The sequence below is a fragment of the Sminthopsis crassicaudata genome, chromosome 5, assembly GCF_048593235.1.
Source record: "Sminthopsis crassicaudata isolate SCR6 chromosome 5, ASM4859323v1, whole genome shotgun sequence".
Classification (NCBI taxonomy): domain Eukaryota; kingdom Metazoa; phylum Chordata; class Mammalia; order Dasyuromorphia; family Dasyuridae; genus Sminthopsis; species Sminthopsis crassicaudata.
The window spans coordinates 195631588-195651318 of NC_133621.1; the positions used below are offsets into that span (position 1 = coordinate 195631588).

General features: G+C 37.2%; 1 protein-coding gene across 7 annotated transcripts in view; it reads right to left on the bottom strand.

Annotated features, from left to right (window-relative positions):
- SLC6A12 (solute carrier family 6 member 12) overlaps nucleotides 1-19731 on the bottom strand; it is a 41391-nt gene that overhangs the window by 12577 nt on the left and 9083 nt on the right. For all 7 annotated transcript variants that reach the window (XM_074269333.1, XM_074269329.1, XM_074269330.1 and 4 more), the window contains 7 exons: nucleotides 15588-15728; nucleotides 14422-14509; nucleotides 13825-13957; nucleotides 8726-8860; nucleotides 1311-1414; nucleotides 512-636; nucleotides 51-163 (listed from right to left, as the gene is read on the bottom strand). In XM_074269333.1, coding sequence (XP_074125434.1) covers nucleotides 51-163; nucleotides 512-636; nucleotides 1311-1414; nucleotides 8726-8860; nucleotides 13825-13957; nucleotides 14422-14509; nucleotides 15588-15728 — 839 coding nt within the window. The remainder of the gene's footprint in view (nucleotides 1-50; nucleotides 164-511; nucleotides 637-1310; nucleotides 1415-8725; nucleotides 8861-13824; nucleotides 13958-14421; nucleotides 14510-15587; nucleotides 15729-19731) is intronic.

The window sequence follows — 19731 nt, forward strand, 5'->3', positions numbered from 1 at the left end:
CTGAAAAGGAGGGGGAGAGAGAAGTAGGTGTATGTCTCTGATACCCTTACCTGGCTATCCAGTCCCAGGAAAATCAGCATAATGAAGAAGAGACATGACCAGAGTTGAGATAAGGGCATCATGGTTACTGCCTTAGGGAATGCAATGAAGGCTAGCCCAGGACCTATAAAACAAGCCACACCAACCAGTGAGCAGGGGTAAGGAACTTCTCACTTTTACCCTACACCCTAAGATCCCTTTTTCCAACTATGAATAAGTGGATGCCATAACTGGATCCTTGGACAGAACTAAGAAATGAAAAATTAGCTCATTAGCACATCCCCCACAAGCAAGATGTGTACTATAGGAACCCCCTCTGCAGCTTTTATCACGCCTGGAGCTCTGGATAAGTACTCATGGAAGATGATTCAGGGCCCATCTTCTCATTCACACCCCTCCTTAAAATGTTTATATTATTTCTCCTTGATCTGATCTCCAGATCAGGGTTTTATATGTGTGTGTGAGAACATACCTGATTCTGCTACCTCAGAAATGGGTATCCCCTGCTCCTGAGCCATGAAGCCCAAGATGGAGAAAACAACAAAACCAGCTACAAAGCTGGTCGCACTATTCAGAAAGCAGAGGGCGATGCAATCCCTGGGAAGAGAAGAGCACAAAAAATTAGACATAGAAGAGGAAAAGGGAAATAAGGAGAGACAAAGATGAGGAGAAGAAAAATAGGGAGAGAAAAAAGAAAAGGAAGTCAAAAAAAAAAAAAAGAAGAAGAAGAAACAGATGGGGTCAATCTCTCCTAGCTTTAGGATTCTTTCATTACATCATGAAATCTCCTTATGTCTTCTCTGCCATCATGTTCCCCTTAATTTTTCTTCAGGCTAACCATTAAAGTTATACATATGACTAGTCCATTCACTATACTAGACTCAAAATATTTGCCAATGTCCTTTCTAAAAGGTAACATTCAAAATAGAGCACAATACTATAGATATGATCTGATCAGAACAGATTTAAGAGGGATTACCAATTCATTCATTATATCTTTCTTAACATAATCTAAATTCTCACAGGCTTTCTGTCTGCTTACGCATACTGTTAATTCTTATTGAATCTTTGGTCCTTTAAAACCATGATGTTTTATTCACATGCACCATTATCTAGCCATGCCTTCTCCATCCTTTCCTTGGGTAGATGATTCGTGGATGAAATGGACTCTTAGGGTCATAGATTCCATTGATACTTTGCTCTTGTTTGTTCTGAGGATCTTAGAACTTGGAGGAATAGCTAAGAAAGCCAAAGAGTAGACAGGGTCCTACTTGTAACAGTTGTTGTGATATTTGTTGTAGCTGCCCAGGGCTGTGAGACAACCCTGACAGATGGCAAAGGAGAAGAAGATCTGGGTTCCTGCATCCATCCACACCTGCAATAAATCCAAGAAGTGTGTGGTCAGTTAGGGGAGAGGTAAACGCCCAGAGCTACTTCAAGGGGAAAGACCAAAGATGTCAATGATTAGACATCAGGATTCCAGTTTCTAGTCCCAGCCCAACTGCTGAGGTGCTAGATGATCTTTGGAGCAGTTTTCCTTTCCCTGAACTTGAAAAAAGAGAGACCAGGACTTCTTAAGTTGGCAGCCTATGACTGACATACAAAATGATTTTTTCAGGAGTAACCAAGCTAGTTGCTACTGCTATGACCTCTGTCTGCTTTTTTAGTCTGCTGGATGCCAGTTCTGCCCAATGTCAACAAGAGTTGACAACCATCTTTCCCTGTACCTGGCTCAGAAGAATAACAAGATCATGCTATTTAAAGCTCAAAGGGATCTTAAAGATCATTTAGTTTGGGTTCTTAAACTCACAATCCCTTTTCACCAGCAAAATTTTTCCATGACTCCAGGCATATAAGTACAAAAAGTAAATATACAAATCAAACATTTACTGACGATAAATCACAATTTCACAACACCTACATTCAGTTATGAGACTCCACATGGGATCACAAACCACAGTTCAAGAAACTGGAATCTAATCTGACCTCTTTCCCGAATTAATCAGCAAGCATTTATCAAGCATTATTGTATGTACATTGAATATACAAATTCAAAAATGAGACTGACTGTCTTCAAGAAACTTACATTCTACTAAGGAATATAATATGTCCACAGATAAGTACAGAATATTTTTGCATCTTCTTTAAACACAAAGTGAGAGGGAGAAGCATTAACAATGGGGGAATAAGGCCTCCTGTGATGAACCTTGAAGGCAGCTAGAGATTCCAAGAGATAAAAATGAAGAGAGCATTCCAAGCGTGGGAAACAACTTGTAAAAAGGTGAAATGTGGACTTTCTTGGATTGGCAATAGCAAGGAAGCCAATTTGGTTATTGTATAATCACAAAGCATTTGTATAACTGTCCTAGGAAAAAATGGGCTTTTAATTTATAGAGGAAAAATAATTTGCTCAAGGTCACACACATCTAAATTTTCACCTTCTACCTCTAAATCCAGTGCTAAACTTTCCATTATAGGACTGCCTCTCAAATCAAAATTCCTTTAGAGATGAAGCCATCTCAAAGATACTAAGTATATTTAAGGAGACTCTTGTATCAGTAATGAAACTGAAACTAGCTATCAAGACCAAGGTAAAGAGAATGTTCCATTATACTCAAACAGACTTCAGTTTTCAAAGGGCATTTCTTCTAATTCTCCATCAGAGGTTATGTATATTTAACAGTCCCCAGAAAGAAATATAATTATAGACAAGTCTTCAAATAGAGTCAATCGCTTTTTACTCTTGGCCACAGGCAGCTCTCACATGCTACAAATAAGCTTGGGTTTTGTGGTTTAAACCAAACAAAAACAGGCCCATGTCACAGCATATATAGCTAAGATAGTAAGATGGATCCCCACCCATCTCACAACCTATGGTTCATTAACTCAAATGTTCCTTGAGTGGAGATGTCCCTGATTTTCTGGGAGGAAATGTTTTCCTTTTTTGAAGCTTTGAGACCTTTAGAAAAGTGAGATGGGGTAAGGAAGGAGTGAGGAAGGAAGATAGAAGAGAGTGCATGGTATAGTTGAAAGAACAACAGACTTCTAGGCAGAAACTCTGGGCTCCAATCCTGGCTTTGTCACAAACTTGCTGCAAGATGAGCAAACAATGGCAGAAACTAGGCATGGACCCACATTTAACACCACATACTAAGATAAGATCAAAATGGGTCCAAGATTTAGGCATAAGGAACGAAATCATAAATAAATTGGAGGAACATGGGATGGTTTACCTCTCAGACTTGTGGAGGAGGAAGGAATTTGTGTCCAAAGGAGAACTAGAGACTATTATTAATCACAAAATAGAAAATTTTGATTACACCAAATTAAAGGTTTCTGCACAAACAAAACTAATGCAAAGAAGATTAGAAGGGAAGTAACAAATTGAGAAGATATTTTTACAGTTAAAGGTTCTGATAAAGGCCTCATCTCCAAAATATACAGAGAATTGACTTTAATTTATAAGAAATCAAGCCATTCTCCAATTGATAAATGGTCAAAGGATATGAACAGACAATTTTCAGATGATGAAATTAAAACTATTTCCGCTCATATGAAAGAGTGTTCCAAATCACTATTGATCAGAGAAATGCAAATTAAGACAACTCTGAGATATCATTACACACCTGTCAGATTGGCTAAGATGACAGGAACAAATAACGATGAATGTTGGAGGGGCTGTGGGAAAACTGGGACACTGATGCATTGTTGGTGGAGTTGTGAAAGAATCCAACCATTCTGGAGAGCAATCTGGAATTATGCCCCAAAAGTTATCAAAATGTGCAAACCCTTTGACCCAGCAGTGCTACTACTGGCCTTATATCCCAAGGAAATACTAAAGAAGGGAAAGGGACCTGTATGTGCCAAAATGTTTGTGGCAGCCCTTTTTGTAGTGGCTAGAAACTGGAAAATGAATGGATGTCCATCAATTGGAGAATGATTGGGTAAATTATGGTATATGAATGTTATGGAATATTATTGTTCTGTAAGAAATGACCAGCAGGAGGAATACAGAGAGGCTTGGAGAGACTTGCATCAACTGATGCTGAGTGAAATGAGCAGAACCAGGAGATCATTATACACTTCAACAATGATACTGTATGAGGATGTATTCTGATGGAAGTGGATATCGTCAACATAGAGAAGAGCTAATCCAATTCCAATTGATCAATGATGGACAGAATCAGCTACACCCAGAAAAGGAACACTGGGAAATGAGTGTAAACTGTGAGCATTTTTTTGTTTTTGTTTTTCTTTCCAGATTATTTTTACCTTCTGAATACAATTCTTCCTTTGCAACAACAACAACAACAACAAAATTCGGTTCTGCACACATATATTGTACCTAGGATATACTACTATAAGATATTTAATATGTATGGGAATGCCTGCCATCTAGGGGAGGGAGTGGAGGGAAGAAGGGGAAAAATTCGGAACAGAAGAGAGTACAAGGGATAATGTTGTAAAAAAAAATTACCTATGCATATGTACTGTCAAAAAATGTTATAGTTATAAAAATTAATTTTAAAAAAAAGATGAGCAAACAACTTACTGAGCATCTATGTTTCTATCCCTAATATACCAAATGTGCTCTAAGGCTCCTTCTAGCCTTGATATCCCAAGTCCTTGAGTTGAAAGAATCATTAAATCATGAAACAAGGGAGGGGCTACTATACAAAATGTGGGCCTTCATTTCCCTATTTTGGGAGTCCCAACTCTGCTTACTGCAGAAAGCAGATTGTGTTAGAGAGGAATACGTGTCTGCAGCAGCCAGTCAGCTTGAAGAGAATGTCAGGTGATGCTTTGAGATTTAGTTATAAATTCTGATCAACTAGTTAAGAACACCTGCTTTAATACAATGGCTCACTGAGAAAAACCATCAAGGTGAAACATGGGGCTATAGAGTCTGAGTTCATTCCAGCTATTTCCTTGCATGTTAGGATTCTCAGGGCAGGACACTGAAAACAAGGAAGGTCCTATGATTTTTCTCCTAAAGGTCTGCAGAGAAGGAGATGCAATAGCCTCATTCTAAGTATTTCACAGAAATTTAGAATCACAGAATCTTAGTATTTGAAGGGGCTCCAGAGATCATGTCCAGAGATCTCACACACACATATACATTTACACTTATCCACAGAGTCATTCAAATATACATATATCTATATTTAGATATACATAGAGCAATATGCATACATGTCTACATACACACCCACACCCACAGAGAGAGAGAGAGAGAGAGAGAGAGAGAGAGAGAGAGAGCGCCACTGATTGAAGGCCCAAAGAAATGGAGAAGAGAAGAGGAACACAATAAGAGTTTACATTCCAGGTACTGTGCCAACTCTTTTTTTAAAAATTAATTTCTTTTATAAAAAAAAAAAAGAGAGAGAAAGAAATAAAACAAAACAAACAAAACAAGAACATTGTCAAATGCCCACCAGATCATCAGGGAGTATTCAAAATATATGACAATAAATTACCAGTTCAAGAAAATATATATAATAGCAGAAGAAATTATATTCATGAGTGTCTACTTTTTTCTTTGCTTCTTCATAGGTTATTCTTTTGTTTTCAGCTGTGTATTTTTTTAAACTTTATTCTTCTTTTCCCTTTCACCCTCCGACCTCCTTCAAGCAGGCTATAAACACAACTATATGTTATATAAATATATAGATACATGCATACACATATGTATATACATACACAAATATATATATATATATATATATGTATACATATATATATATATTCACATCCACCCACAGAGTCATTCATTCAAATATATATATTCATACATAAAACAATCTGCATACATATCTACATATACTGAGACATACACACACACATATATATGTGCATTTACCCATATATAAACATGCATCTAAAACAATATTAGAATGGTTGATATATAATGTAGATTTCTTTTTTTATTGAATCTTTAAGTTTGATTTTGTTTAAGGCCAATGATTACTAGCCATACTTTTTTTTTCTAATAAATTCTACTTCTCTTGTAGTCTTTGTGTATCTCTTCTTTCCTATACCTTTTAACTCTTCAGCTTTAATTCTGCTCCTTAATATGACGTGCAATTACTTAACCTCCCCCCACTCATGGATTCCTTCCTTATCTTTTTTTACCACTCCCTGCTTTCTCCTCCACTCATTCCCCCCTTATTTCTTTATAAATTTTGGAGAGTGCTATGTACTTCATGGTATATATGTTGTGTTGCCTATTTAACACATTCTCGATGTGTTATGTGAATAATCTTCCAGAACTACAAGCCCTCCCCTCCCACAAAGCCTCTGCATTCTCCCTCTGCACCTCATTTGTATAACAATTACAGTTTTTACTTTTTTCTAGATGGTTTTGCTTTTTAGATTCAGATCATACCCAAATCTGCTCCAATCTTTCTTTTGAGCTTCCCAATTACTGGTGTCAATCTTAAACATATGGTTTACATTTCCATGTAAAAAACACAATTTGTCCATGTTAAATTTCTTGAAATTGATCTTTGATATTGGCTCTTCTATCTTAAATTTTCTTTGGAGTTTGGTTTGGTTGAAAGTCCTGAAAATCTGCAAGTTCATTGAATGTCCATTATTTTTTATTCCACATTATGGACAGTTTTGTTAAAAATTATATTTTTGGCCACAGGCCTAGTTCTTTTGATTGCCACTCTTTTATTGTGACTGCTGCTAAGTCCTGTACAATTCTAATTGTAGCTCCAAAATATTTGAAAAGCTTTTTTTCCTTGTTTCTTGCAGAATTTTCTCTTCAATCTAGGGGTTTTGAAATTTGGCAGTAATATTCCTATGTGTTTTCCACAAAGGCTCTCTCTGAAGTGGTTGTGATAGGTGGATTTTTTTTTTTCTGTTTCTACTTTCCTCTCCTGTTCTATCACTCTGGGACAATTTTCTTTTGGATTATTTCTTGCATTACTGTCAGGATTCTTTTTTTTTTTATTATAGCTTTCAGATAATCTAATTATCTGATCTTGAGCTGTTCTCCAAATCTGTTGTTTTTCTTATGTTTCACATTCTGTCCTATTTTTTTCATTCTTCATATCCCATTTCATTATGTCTTGGTCTCTTATAGTTTCACTGGTTTCCCCTTGTCCAATTCTAATTTTCAAAGAGTTATTTTCATCTTGAAGACTTTATCTCCTTTTCTAGTTGGTTAACTTTTTCCTCCATGATCTTTTTGTTTTTCTTGGATGGTTTTTATTTGTTTTATTTTAGTTTTTAGTTTTTCCTCAATGTCTCTCATTTGATTTTAAATTCTTTTTTGAGTTTTATAAATTCTCTCTGGGCAAGAAGTCATTTAACATCACTCTTTGAGGTAGAAGAAGCTTTTTTTTTTTTTTTTTTTTTTTTTTTTTTACTTCAGTGTCTTCTTCTGAAGACGAATTTAGTCTTCCCTGTTCCTATAGTAAGTTTCTATAGTTGGGTTCTTTCTTCTTTGTCAGTTTATTTTTTTAATGAGAAGTATTAGTTTAAGTTCCTCTAATGTTGGGATTAGATGGAGCTTCTAGCTTCTCCCTTCTGACCCAGACCCCAAACCAAGAGCTCCATCCTCCTACAAGTGTCCACAGAAAGCAGCATCCCTGCCCCACTGCTTCTGCACTCACTGAGTATACTGGTTCCTTTTCAGGTTCATGTCTCAGCAGCACAGCTGGAACTGGCATTCCTAATCAGCTCAGGTTCCCTCAGTTTTCCCAGACTCACACCTCACATTATCCTGAAGGTGAGAGTTTCTGAGGTTCCTGCTGAGGCTCCAGCCAAACATTAGCCCCAAGGGTCCCCACTTGGTGTTTCTGGGAAGCTAATCTGGAGTTATTTACACTTCACAAGGGTTAATCCCCATCCTGAGGGCTTTCTTCAGATCTTCTTGAGTTGTACCAAGAAGATCCCAGTTCTGTCCTAAATCTTCTTGATTTTTCACCAGTTCATGTTTATTCTGAAGTGCAAATTTGTTCTGTTTGTGAGGGAAATATGGAAAGCTTGAAATTTACTGGTTTACTCAGCCATTTTCTCAGAATCCTCCACCAACTCTTTACAAATATTAATCTCACTTAATCCTCACAACAACTTTGCAAGATAGGTACTGCTATTATTCCCATTTTATAAATGAGGAAACTGAAGCAAACAGAGACAGAATGACTTGACCATGCTGGATTTGAACTCAGGTTTCCTTGACTACAGGTCCACTACTCAATGTATTATGCTACCTACATGCCTCCATGATGGCTATAGAACAGCCCGTTTTGTTTTAAAGCACAATTTATTGTTACAAAGTTTTTCTTTAGTTACACTGAAACCTGCTCTCCTTTATCTCCCATTCATCATTTCTAGTACTGCCCTTTGGGACCAAGCAGAAGAATTCTAATTCCTTCTTCCAGTGATCACCCTTCAAATATATGAAGGTAATGATCCAGTCTCCCTTATGTCTTCGCTTCTTTCCATTAATGTTGCCTAAATTCTTCCAAGTGTAATGTTAAGCCTAAATTTCTCCTATTGTAATTTCAAGCTATACTTTGGTTGATGCTTTTTAGTCTCCTGGTCATTGAAATGTCCCAGCTGCCTTAGATTAACTGAGATTATAGAGGATTTTAGAATTTCTGCCACAAGCTCTGACACAAATGAAAGATATAGTGAAGGATGCTAGGGAAGTTGTCCTTATTATGATACCTACCTGGGGATCCTTGAGGCGAAACAAGTCTGGTTTCAGGTAATAGATGATCCCTTCATAGGCCCCAGGAAGGGTGACCCCTCGAATCAGCAAAATGATCAGCATCAAATAAGGGAATGTGGCTGTGAAATAAACCACCTGGAGAGGAAGGAGGAAAGGATCATTCCTTGATCTGGGTCACAGGTTCACAGAATTCTAGAACTGGTAGTATCTTTTCTGAGACCATTTTTTTACTCAAAAGTTGATAAACACAAAAATACTTGTTGAGGTTTTTTTGTGGTGGTAAAGAAATGGAAATTAAGGGGATGACCATCAATTTGGCAATACCTGACCAAATTGTGATATACAATTATGATGGAATATTCTTGTGCAATAACAATGAACTGATGCAAATTGAAGTGAGCAGAATCAGAACATTATACCTAGTCAGAGCAACATTGTATGATGATCAACTGTGAATGCTTTAGCTATTATGATCAATAAAATGATACAAGATGATTCTGAAGGACATATAATGAAAAATGCTTTCTATCTCCTGAAAAAGAACTGATGGAGTCTGAATGCAGATTTTTCTTAGGGTTTTTGTGTTTTCTTTTGTAACATGGCTAATATGAAAATATGTTTTGCATAACTGCACATGCATAACCTATATTGAATTACTTGCATTCTTAAGGGATGAGAAAGGAAGAGAATTTGAAACTCAAAACTTTTTTTAAAAGAATGTTTTTTTAAAATCGTCTTTAGATATAACTGAGAAATTTTAATGAAACAAAAATATATTGGGGGAAGAAATTGTGAAACACTTCAAATCAGGTCTTGGTTTATCATTCTGCTGATTGTCTAGACTTAAAAAATAATGGAAAATGTAAATAAAACTTTAAAATGTAAAATGTGTACTCCCCCCCACCCGAAAATCATTTATTAAATATTAAGCAAGTACACCCTTGCCTAATTGCTAGAAATGTGTTAGAAAAAAAATGCCAACTTGGAATCAGGAGAGTTAGATTTAAGTTTTAGCTCTATCACTTGGTGCTTAAATATATCACTTTTCATTGAGCCTCAGTTTTCACATCCATATAGTTGAAGAAATAATACTTGCCTTATTTCACAACAGGTTATATCCTTTGCAAAATATAAAATGCTATAGTAGCATGAGTTGCTATTACTGTATACCATAACTATAATATCCAACACCATTGGTAATCTATAATAACTATGTTGGGGAAACTGGGGTTTTGTCCCATTTAGAGAATTGGGCACTGATGATTCATAGAAACAATGGATCTTATCATAGTTAACAAGAATAATTCAGCAAATAGGGCAAAAATTCTGCAAAATGAGAAACTTCCCCATGGATGTCTTTCATCTAGTCTCATCCTGCAATTTAGTACAACCCAGTTCCTACCTTCCTAATCCTGGCAGAGATCTCCCTAGAAATGTCCTCACAGTATACCAGGACTCTCCAGTTACAACTGAATTTGCCTTGAAAAGTGAATTTAAAGGCCTATTTCTTTGGAACTCAAAAAAAATTTTAAGTGAATGTTAAAAATAAATGATAAATTTATCTTTTTAAAGGTGTATTTTATGTGGCTTGTATGGGAAAAGGGAATTCTGTGAAGTCTGGTCTGGGTGCCAAAATTGCTAGTTACAGTCCTATGAGAGCTTAAAATAGATCAGCATAAGAAACATGGATAAATCTGGTCTATCTTCTGTCTCTTTGTTGACCTCCTGCCAGCTTCATCTGTGAATGCTCTTAGAAGGATGTGGCTGATTTAGGTCTCATGTTAAGGTTTCTATGAGCTCATTTCACCCCTGGTGCTTTTTAAATATTTTACAAGGCAATCATGCTTGTAATCTTCCACTGTCATCCTCTGTAGGTTTTTACAAATGAATTTGAATTCTAAGTTGGTGTTGGCTTTGGCTGCCATCACTCCCTTTGCTTGAAGTGGGGGGAACATGAAGTTTCCAGACTTTTTCTGTCTCCTTATTATAAGTCATCTCTTTATCCTGATTAATCTTTTGCTGGAAGTGATGCTAATCAAAGTCAATATATTTGTCTTTTTTTTCATTTTGTACTTTGGGCATTGATAGCTTCTTTGAATAGGTCAGGCTGAAACTTCCAGAGTTGTATTCATTTTCTCATCTTTTATTCTAATTTCATGCTGATTTTTACATATTAATTTATGTTTAATGTAATCACAGAGTCAGAGATAGAAAGCCAGAAGGAATCTTAGATGCCATCTAGTTCAACCCCCTTATTTTACAGATAAGAAAATTGAAGACCAGGAGTTTAAATGACTTGCCCAGTCTCACAGTTAGAAAGCACAGTATAGAGCACTGGGTTTAGAGTAAGGAAGTCCCAAGTTCAAATCCAGCCTTAGACACTAGCTGTATGACCTTGGGTGAGACAATTAACTTGTTTACCTCAGTTTCAACTTCAAATGAGGATAATAATAGCACCAATCTCATAGGATTTTAATAAGAATCAAATGAGATGATATTTGTAAAATTCTTAGCATAATGGCTGACATAGTAGATGCTATGTAGTTGCTACAGAAATGCTAGCTATTATTGGTAATAGCATCAGAGGCAAGAGTTGAATCCATATCCTATGGTTCTAAAACTAAAGTTCTTTCTGCTGTACCATGCTTCCTTAACTGATGATCTAACAATGCCCAGATAGCTGATATGATTCCCACTTTAGTAACTATTTGCTATACATTTAAATGAATTTTTTTTGCAATGTTATTTAGTGCAAATGTTTTCTCCATAATCTTGGACAGATCTTGCAATACCACATCCTCCCAAGAATCAGGTTACCCAGATATATGGTACACACAAATAGGTTTTAGCACATTTCAATGATGATCTACATTGAAGAAGAGCTAGAATGGCTATCACTGAGGGAAATGAATGATTAGAAAAGCCATTGGGATAGCCACTTAGCAAGAGTAAGGGACAACAGATGAATAGAAGATTGTTTCATGATAGTCATGAGATAGAGAGAGAGAGAGAGAGAGAGAGAGAGAGAGAGAGAGAGAGAGAGAGAGAGAGAGAGAGAGAGAGAGAGAGAAGAGACAGAGAGACAGAGACAGAGACAGAGACAGAGGAGAGAGAGAGGAGAGAGAGAGGAGAGAGAGAGACAGAGAGAGAGAGAGAGAAGAGAGAGAGAGAGACAAAGAGGAGAGAGAGAGACAGAGAGAGAGGAGAGAGAGAGAGAGACTGAGAGAGGGGAGAGAGAGAGATAGAGAGAGAGAAATAGAAATACACATATTATATAGCAATAAACATAGATATATAATATATGTGTATATGCATATATACATATATATGTGGGTATGTGCATACAATTGTATTTTTGAGGAAGATCTTTATTACTCTCAGCACATCTTTTGTGTGATATCTATGAGAGAATATAGGCAAAGACACAAAGGTCTCACTGGTCTAGCTCAAAACTCATCCATACCAGTGAAGTGAATGGGAAGCTAGGTGGTGCAGTGGTTAGAGTATAGTGCCTGGAATCAGGAAGACTTATCTTTGTGAGTTCAAATGTGGTCTTAGGCACTTATTAGCTGTGTAAATCTGGGCAAGTCACTTTATGTTGTTTGCCTCAGTTTCCTCATTTGTAAAGTGAACTAGAAAAAGAAATGACAAACCATTTTAATATCTTTGCCAAGAAAACCTAATATTGGGTAACAAAGAATTGAACACAACTGAACAAATAGAGAGATCACAGATCTCATACTCAATGGAATATTGAAAGAGTAATCACAATATAAGAGATGAATGAGACCTGAGAAATTACATAGTCCAGCCTTTCACTTTATTGCTGCAAAAAAAAAAAAAAATGTTAAGAATCCTGGACTACAGATTCTCTAAGTCTCTTCCAGCTCTAAGTTGTGTGAACCTGAGGCTTTAACTCCTGAAAAGCTTCTTCAGGCTCACTTAACTCCAAGGAGCCAGCCCAGAATTTGAATCTAGATGTTCTGATTTAATTTAATTCCAGTATTGTAGCAGTACCAAAACATTCTGACTCCCCTACTATTCTGATTCCCAGGCAAACCTGGTCCCACCCATTCTTGGCAGGTGAAACCCATTCTGATATATCTTAAAGACATGTGAGCAGCACTGGACATATGGGATTTTCTTTCACCCATTTCAGTGAATCCCATTCTATGGATCGCAGCTGCCAAGGTAAGGTTCTGGCAGTTGGTAGGTAGAGAGAATCTCCCTCATCAAACGCTTCAATGCTTTCTTTTAAAACTCTAATATCACCACTCTTTCTACCTCAGCTGTTCCCAAGATGCCCCTGATTAGTCTGGGACTTTCCCAGAAACAGATCAGGCATTTGCCCAGTGAGCTGTGAGGGTATTTTCACTTTCTGTACTTTTCCAGGGCTGGCAGGAAGGCAACATTGGTGGCCTGAGCCTCTGGAAGCTGTCTAGTGGTCTGTCATCCTACAGCCCATGTGGGTGCATACTGCTCCTGATTCAGTTCTGAAAACACAGAAGGGCTGGGGATGGGGAGCAGCTGTTTTTTCTATTTCATTGCATCCTCACAACAACCTTCAGAGGTAAGTCCTATTATTAGCTCCTTTTAAAGTTGAAGAAACTGAGGCAAACGGGTTAATCGACTTGTTCTAGGTACACAGCTATTAAGTATCTGAGGATGGATTTGAACTCAGGATTTCCTAACTCCAGATTCAATGCTCTATTTATGGGAGGAAAGATATCCTGACTTAAAATAGTTTTCACTTCTCCCTCAATTCTTTGTCTTTTGCTGGAGAAGGAAGACAAAGATATGGGGAAGGAATGCTCATAGAAAATCCTAATTTCTTATCGTTTTATATATATATATATAAATATATATATATATATATATATATATATATATTACATTTTGCATATGCACTCCTCATAAAAGCATTAATGTGATGCTATTTCTTCATTCTATTCCTTGTTTAGTTCTAAACTTAAAAAGCCTTGAGAATGACCCATTTTCTGTGGGTGTCTATTCTTTTCAATACTTGCTTTTAACGTCCTGCCAATATGAGAAGAATGAATGGTGGCAGGTAGGAAGGAGTAAAGACCATGGTTTCTTACCTTTCCTGTGGTCTTAATTCCCTTCCAGATGCAGAAATAGCACACAATCCATGCAAGCAGGAGGCACAGGGCCAGCTCCCATCGCAGGGCCCCTAGGTCATGGATGCCTGTGGTGATGCCCAGAACTCTCTTCCTAATAGCCATCAGAAAAGAAATGGAAAAGGTGAAAGTGACTCTGACTACCTGATTTCTGACTTTTATGGCAGACCCCTCCCCCAGCTCTGGTACCCTCCATTCCTCCCACAGCCATTCTGGGCATTAGGGAACCTAAAAGATCCTCTAATCCTGCCACCTTATTGGATGGATAAGAACACCAAAGCCCAGTGAGTGATTGACCTAAAGTCACACAGAGAGTTAATATCAGAGACCCAGGTCCTAAATTCTTGTCTGGTACTTTTGATCACACCAAATATTGCCTATGGGTCTGAGGTGGAAGGAGTGGATATTTTGTGAATAGGGGAGAAGAGGTGTGAACATGTGTCAAGAAAAAGGCACAAGAATTCTTTAACTTTCTCCCCCCTTCCCCTCTTCTACCTCCCAGATCAAACATCTGGATTCTTTGAGTGACATGTGGAGAGAAGGTCCCAAACTACCTACTCCCAGAACTCGATGACTGGTGAGGTGCTATTGTCAGATAACTCTGGACTACTTGAGCCTGAACAATTCAGAAAATCCACACAGTATTCTGCAAAAGACAAAAATTGTGAATAATATAGTTATATAATCATTAAGTTGAACCTGAAAACAATTTTAGAGATTAGCTAGTCCAACCCCATTTTATAGAAGGGAAAACTTATCTTTATAGACATCTCTTAGCTAAGGAGGAAATGGGGCAAATATTTCCTTCTGCCTCTCATTATTGCTCTAGTACCTTTGAGTCCCCACTTCCAGGTCCTCCAACAGAAATCAGCCCAAGAATAACATCCAAGCCCACTGTTTCTTAAAGCACCTAGTCTTGGCTTCCTCAATGGAGTCTGTTAGACCTCTCCTGTGATCTGCTCCAGGCCTGTCCTTGGGGAACCTCTTGGTTTATTATTTTCTTTAACTATTTGAAGGTCATTCATATGGAAGAGGTTTTATACTTGTTTTGTTTGACTCTAGAAGGCAGAGATAGAAGCAATGGGTACAGGTTGCAAAAAGGCCATTTAGGTTTAGTTAGGTGGGGGAGGAAGACAAGGAGAGGGAATAAACAAACTTCTTAATTAACTATTAGAGCTTCCCTAAAATGGAATGGGTTGTCTTAGGAGTCAAAGATCCAAAAGCAGAAATTGGATTACCCTTTGTTGGAGATGTTATTATAGAAGGCATTTTTTTTCAGTTAGAATTTGGACTGAATGACCTGTGTTTCCCTTTCCAGTTATTTTTGTGACCACTTATTTTTCCAACCCATCAACACAAAACATAATTATAGTCTAGTCTTCTAAAATGTTATCTCCCCATTCTCCCAGCTTCTGAACTTCAGCAAACTTGATCATTCTACACTGGGCGAGGAAGGGAAGGGTCACTAGTCCCATTTTACAAGTAATAAGATTAAGGCTCAAAAACACCAAATAATAATGAGCCAGTCAATAGAACCAGAACCAGAACAAAGTTCTTCTGGTTCCATTTCTAATAACCTCTCCCTTATGCTATGTCATTCCCCTAGCATCTTAAAGGACTGACCCAACTCCTATACCCTAGATTTTCCAAGACAGTCCTACACTTGAAATCTAGAGGCTCAATCACAAAGAATACAGCCTTCTCCAAGATGGCCTAATACATACCTGTATTCCAGGGATTGGTACAAGTTGTCCAAGGCAGCTGTGAGGCAAAAGAGCTGAACAGGTAGAAGAGAGCCCAGGCAAGGATAATGATGTAGTAGACATTTAGATAGGCTTCAATGACCACAGAAGCAACACCAATACCTGCCACAATCAGGGAGTTGGGGAGAAAGCGTAGAGAGAAACACATTATTGTCAGGAAATACATAAACATAATCTCCCTTCTCTGCATACCAGAATACTAGTAGGAATCAAAGAAAAACCAGACAGACACAATATTGGCAAATCACATTTCTATGTAAATTTTACTCAGTACTTTATGCAAAAATATCATCTTTATTTAAAAAAAAATAGGAGAAAACTGAGGCTCAAATAGGGGAATTAACCGAGGAAGAGGAAGCCATAGGCTCAAATCCAATGTTCTTTCTATTAAATCTAAAGCCAATGTTCTTTCCATTATAACACATGGCTTGCCATGGCCCCTGCCCTCAAATAAGTTACGAACTTATAGTCCCAAATAAACAATATGACCACAGATGAGGTCAAGACAAAAAAAAATAACAATAATCATTGACATGTATATTGAATTTTGCATACATTAACTCCACACAAAGTGCTTTATCAAATTAACTCCTTGAATCTCAAAATTCTGTGAAAGTAAATATTACTGATATTATACCCATTTTATAGATAGGGAAATTCAGGTTGGAGGTAGAATTCAAAATCAGGTCCCCCTGAATCCAAGTCCATTGTTACATGGTAATCATCTGCAAATGACATTAACAAATATGCAAATAGATCATGTAAGTATTTGTATTTTATTTATTTCAACAAATGTTTAATTCTAGGATATAAAGTGCTTCCTTGGTTTCACAGCAGTATCAAAGCATAAAATAAAGAACATTGTTCCCACAGAGGAAGGTGAACAAGACTTGAGTGAAACTCAGTTGTAGGTGAGATTATAGAGTGCACTCCCTTACCATGACCATAACTCATCTGGACAATCCAATACTTTTAGAGCAATCAGCATATGTTTCCTGGAAACTTTAATTATGGCATCAGGAGTGAATATTAACTCAAGGGATTGTTTAATGTTTGTTGTTACACAAAAGTAAAAGTAAACATTCCATTTTCAACTCCCTATCTTTTCTAATTGAACTGGATTTCCCCCTTTAGGAAGAAAGATTTTTCTTGAATTTTTGCTTTAAATTGGACTTCTGGTCCTCTAATGAAACTGGGGCCTATTAATAAAAACAAAGTGCAAATACCATTTACATCAGAGGGTCCAGGTGAGTTTTGACCCAAGATCAACCACATATGAGGTGGGAGAAGAGAGACTTGAAGAAAATTGGAATCATGGAAAAACAGAGAATGGATAGTTGAAACGGATTTCAGGTGGTCCATGGGGAAAGTGAAGGTATCTCAGGCTAGAAAATTTTTCAACGCAATGCATACGTGTACACCTATGCACAAACAGCTTTTTATCCTCTTGGATACATGCTTACCCTTAGGAACATCCTGTTCTGAGGCATTCAGAACTTGATCAAACAAAGGGAGTAAAAGGGGGTGGGAAAGGGAAGTGAGTGTGAGCAAAGCAATGAGCTTCTGTGTGTGTCCGTCCATGGGTGTGTACCTCTGTACCCTCACTATGGATAGTCGTGCCCCTTAGCAGGATATCAACCCTGTAAACAGGGCATGAGAGGGAAGTATTCACCTGGGTTTTTCCTTGCTTGCTTAGAAGGAAGGGAGGAAAGGACTGGACTAAATATTTGAAGGGACACTGAAGATGTTTGTGTGAAGGGATGAGGATGAGAGGTGCATCTGTATCTTTGAGCCACTTGAGAAGCAAAAAGTATGTCATCCCTTCTCCTTCTATCTTCAGTTTTTCCCTATTGCTTTCCTTCCTGGCTGCTTGCAAACAAGCCCAGGCCATCCCCTTAATTTGTGTGGTTGTTGAGTCATTTCATTCATGTCCAACTCTCCATGACCCCATTTGGGGTTTTCTTGGCAAATATATTGGAACAATTTGCCATTTCTTTCTGCTGTTCACTTTACAGATGAAGAAATTGAGATACATAGGTTAAAAGATTTGCTCAGGGTCACACAACTACTAAAGATCTGAGGTCACATTTGAACTCAGGCCCTCCAGACTTCCAGACTGGTGTTCTATTCATGGCACTCTTCCCATTTACTTAAGAAGTCTTTATTTGATCCTACCATGTCTGGCTTTTATCCTTTAGTCTTTTTATCAACTGTACCTTTTGAAGAAAAAAAAAGTCTCCAAACTAGGTGGCTCCTATTTATTTATTCTCACTTCTATAATTTCTACAACATTGTAGAAATTTTAGAGGCATCTAGGGGTATTGGATCTAGGGGTATTCAAATCTGACCTAGATGTTTGACCTTGAGCAAGTCCCTTGACACCTATCTGCCTCAATTTCCTCATTTATTAACTGAGGATAACAACAGTGCTTACTTTCTAAAGCTGTTGAGGCAGGGATAGCTGTCATTTAGAACTGAATTAAGACTTTTAGAACACCTTGTATATATGGTCTTCTTCTGCATTAGAATGTGAGCTCCTTAAAAGCAGAAACTGTCTTTTTTCCCCATCTCTTTCTCTAGTGCTTAACACAGTGCTTTACACAAGTGGAAATTTAATAAATGCTTTTTTCATTCATTCAATGGAGAGAATAATTTTCTGGCACTAGAGATATTTGCTTTTATGAAAAGTCATTAAAATGTTCCTTTGTGGGCAATAAAATTGTGTATACCCTTTGATCCATCAGTGTCACTACTGGGTCTGTATCCCAAAGAGATCATAAAAGAAGGGAAAAGATCCATATGTGCAAAAATGTTTGAAGCAGCAAAGAACTGGAAAATGAGTGGATGTCCATCAATTGGGGAGTGGCTGAATTAGTTATGGTATATGAATATGATGGGATACCATAATTCTAATTATATGACCTGATGAGCAGGCTGATTTCAGAAAAGTCTGGAAAGACTATCATGAACTGATGCTAAGTGAAATGAACAGAAACAGGAAACCATTGTACCCAGCAACAGCAAGAGTGTGTGATGATCAACTTAGCTCTTCTCAGTAATGTGGTGCTCCAAAACAATACAAATAGACATGGGGTGGAAAATGCCATTGGCATCTGGATGGAAAATTATGGAGACTAAATGCAGATTGAAGCATACTATTTTTACTTTTTTGTTTGTTTCTTTGCTTTTTCTTTCTCTTGGTTTTTTTCCCTTTTGATCTGATTTTTCTTTTATAACATGGCAAATATGGAAATGTTTAAAATGATTTTGCTTACTGCCTTGGGGAGGAGGAAGATAAGAAAAATAGGAAGGAATTTTGAAATTCAAAATCTTACAAAAAAATGAATGTTGAAAACAACTTTACATGTAATTGGAAAAATAAAATACTATTGAGAAAAAAATACCCCTTTGTTCCATTTATGTTATTCCAAGCCTGGTTTTGCAACTTAGATGGACTTGTGTCACTCAGTCTCTCTAAGGACTAGTTGGCTTACATGAAAAATAATATTCTAGGGTCACTTTCTAACTCTAAATCCTCTTGGGGATTTTATTACATCCTGGACATCTACCTATCTTATGTATCCTTGATTCAATCTCTCATTGTCTCTATGGTGGGCACATTAAGGCTAGAAAAGCAGGGTTGGAATGTCCCACAAGACATTTGCTATTTCCTTCTCCAGCTTACTTTACAAATGAGGAAACTGAGGCAAACAAGATTAAAACGCTTGGCCAGGGTCACTCAGCCAGGGTCAAATTTGCATCCCAAGAATTTCCACTTGGAGAAAACTCCTCTCCACTTTGAAGGAACAAAAGCCCCAAAGAAGATAATACATCTCTCTCCTTTCTTTTCAAAGGATGTGTGTAAATACATATACATACATCTATGCAAACATATATATATATATGTACATATATATTATCAGATTTCTTGGATGCATTGGTTTGATTTGCAGAATTATGTGTTTTCCTACTCTCTTTTTATCTTCATTACAAGAAAGAAGAGATATATTTGGAAATGTGGCTGGTATAAAAACAAGGGATAACAATATATTTTTTAAAAATAAAACCCACCTGCTCTTCAGGCAGATAGTTTAAGGAAGAGAAT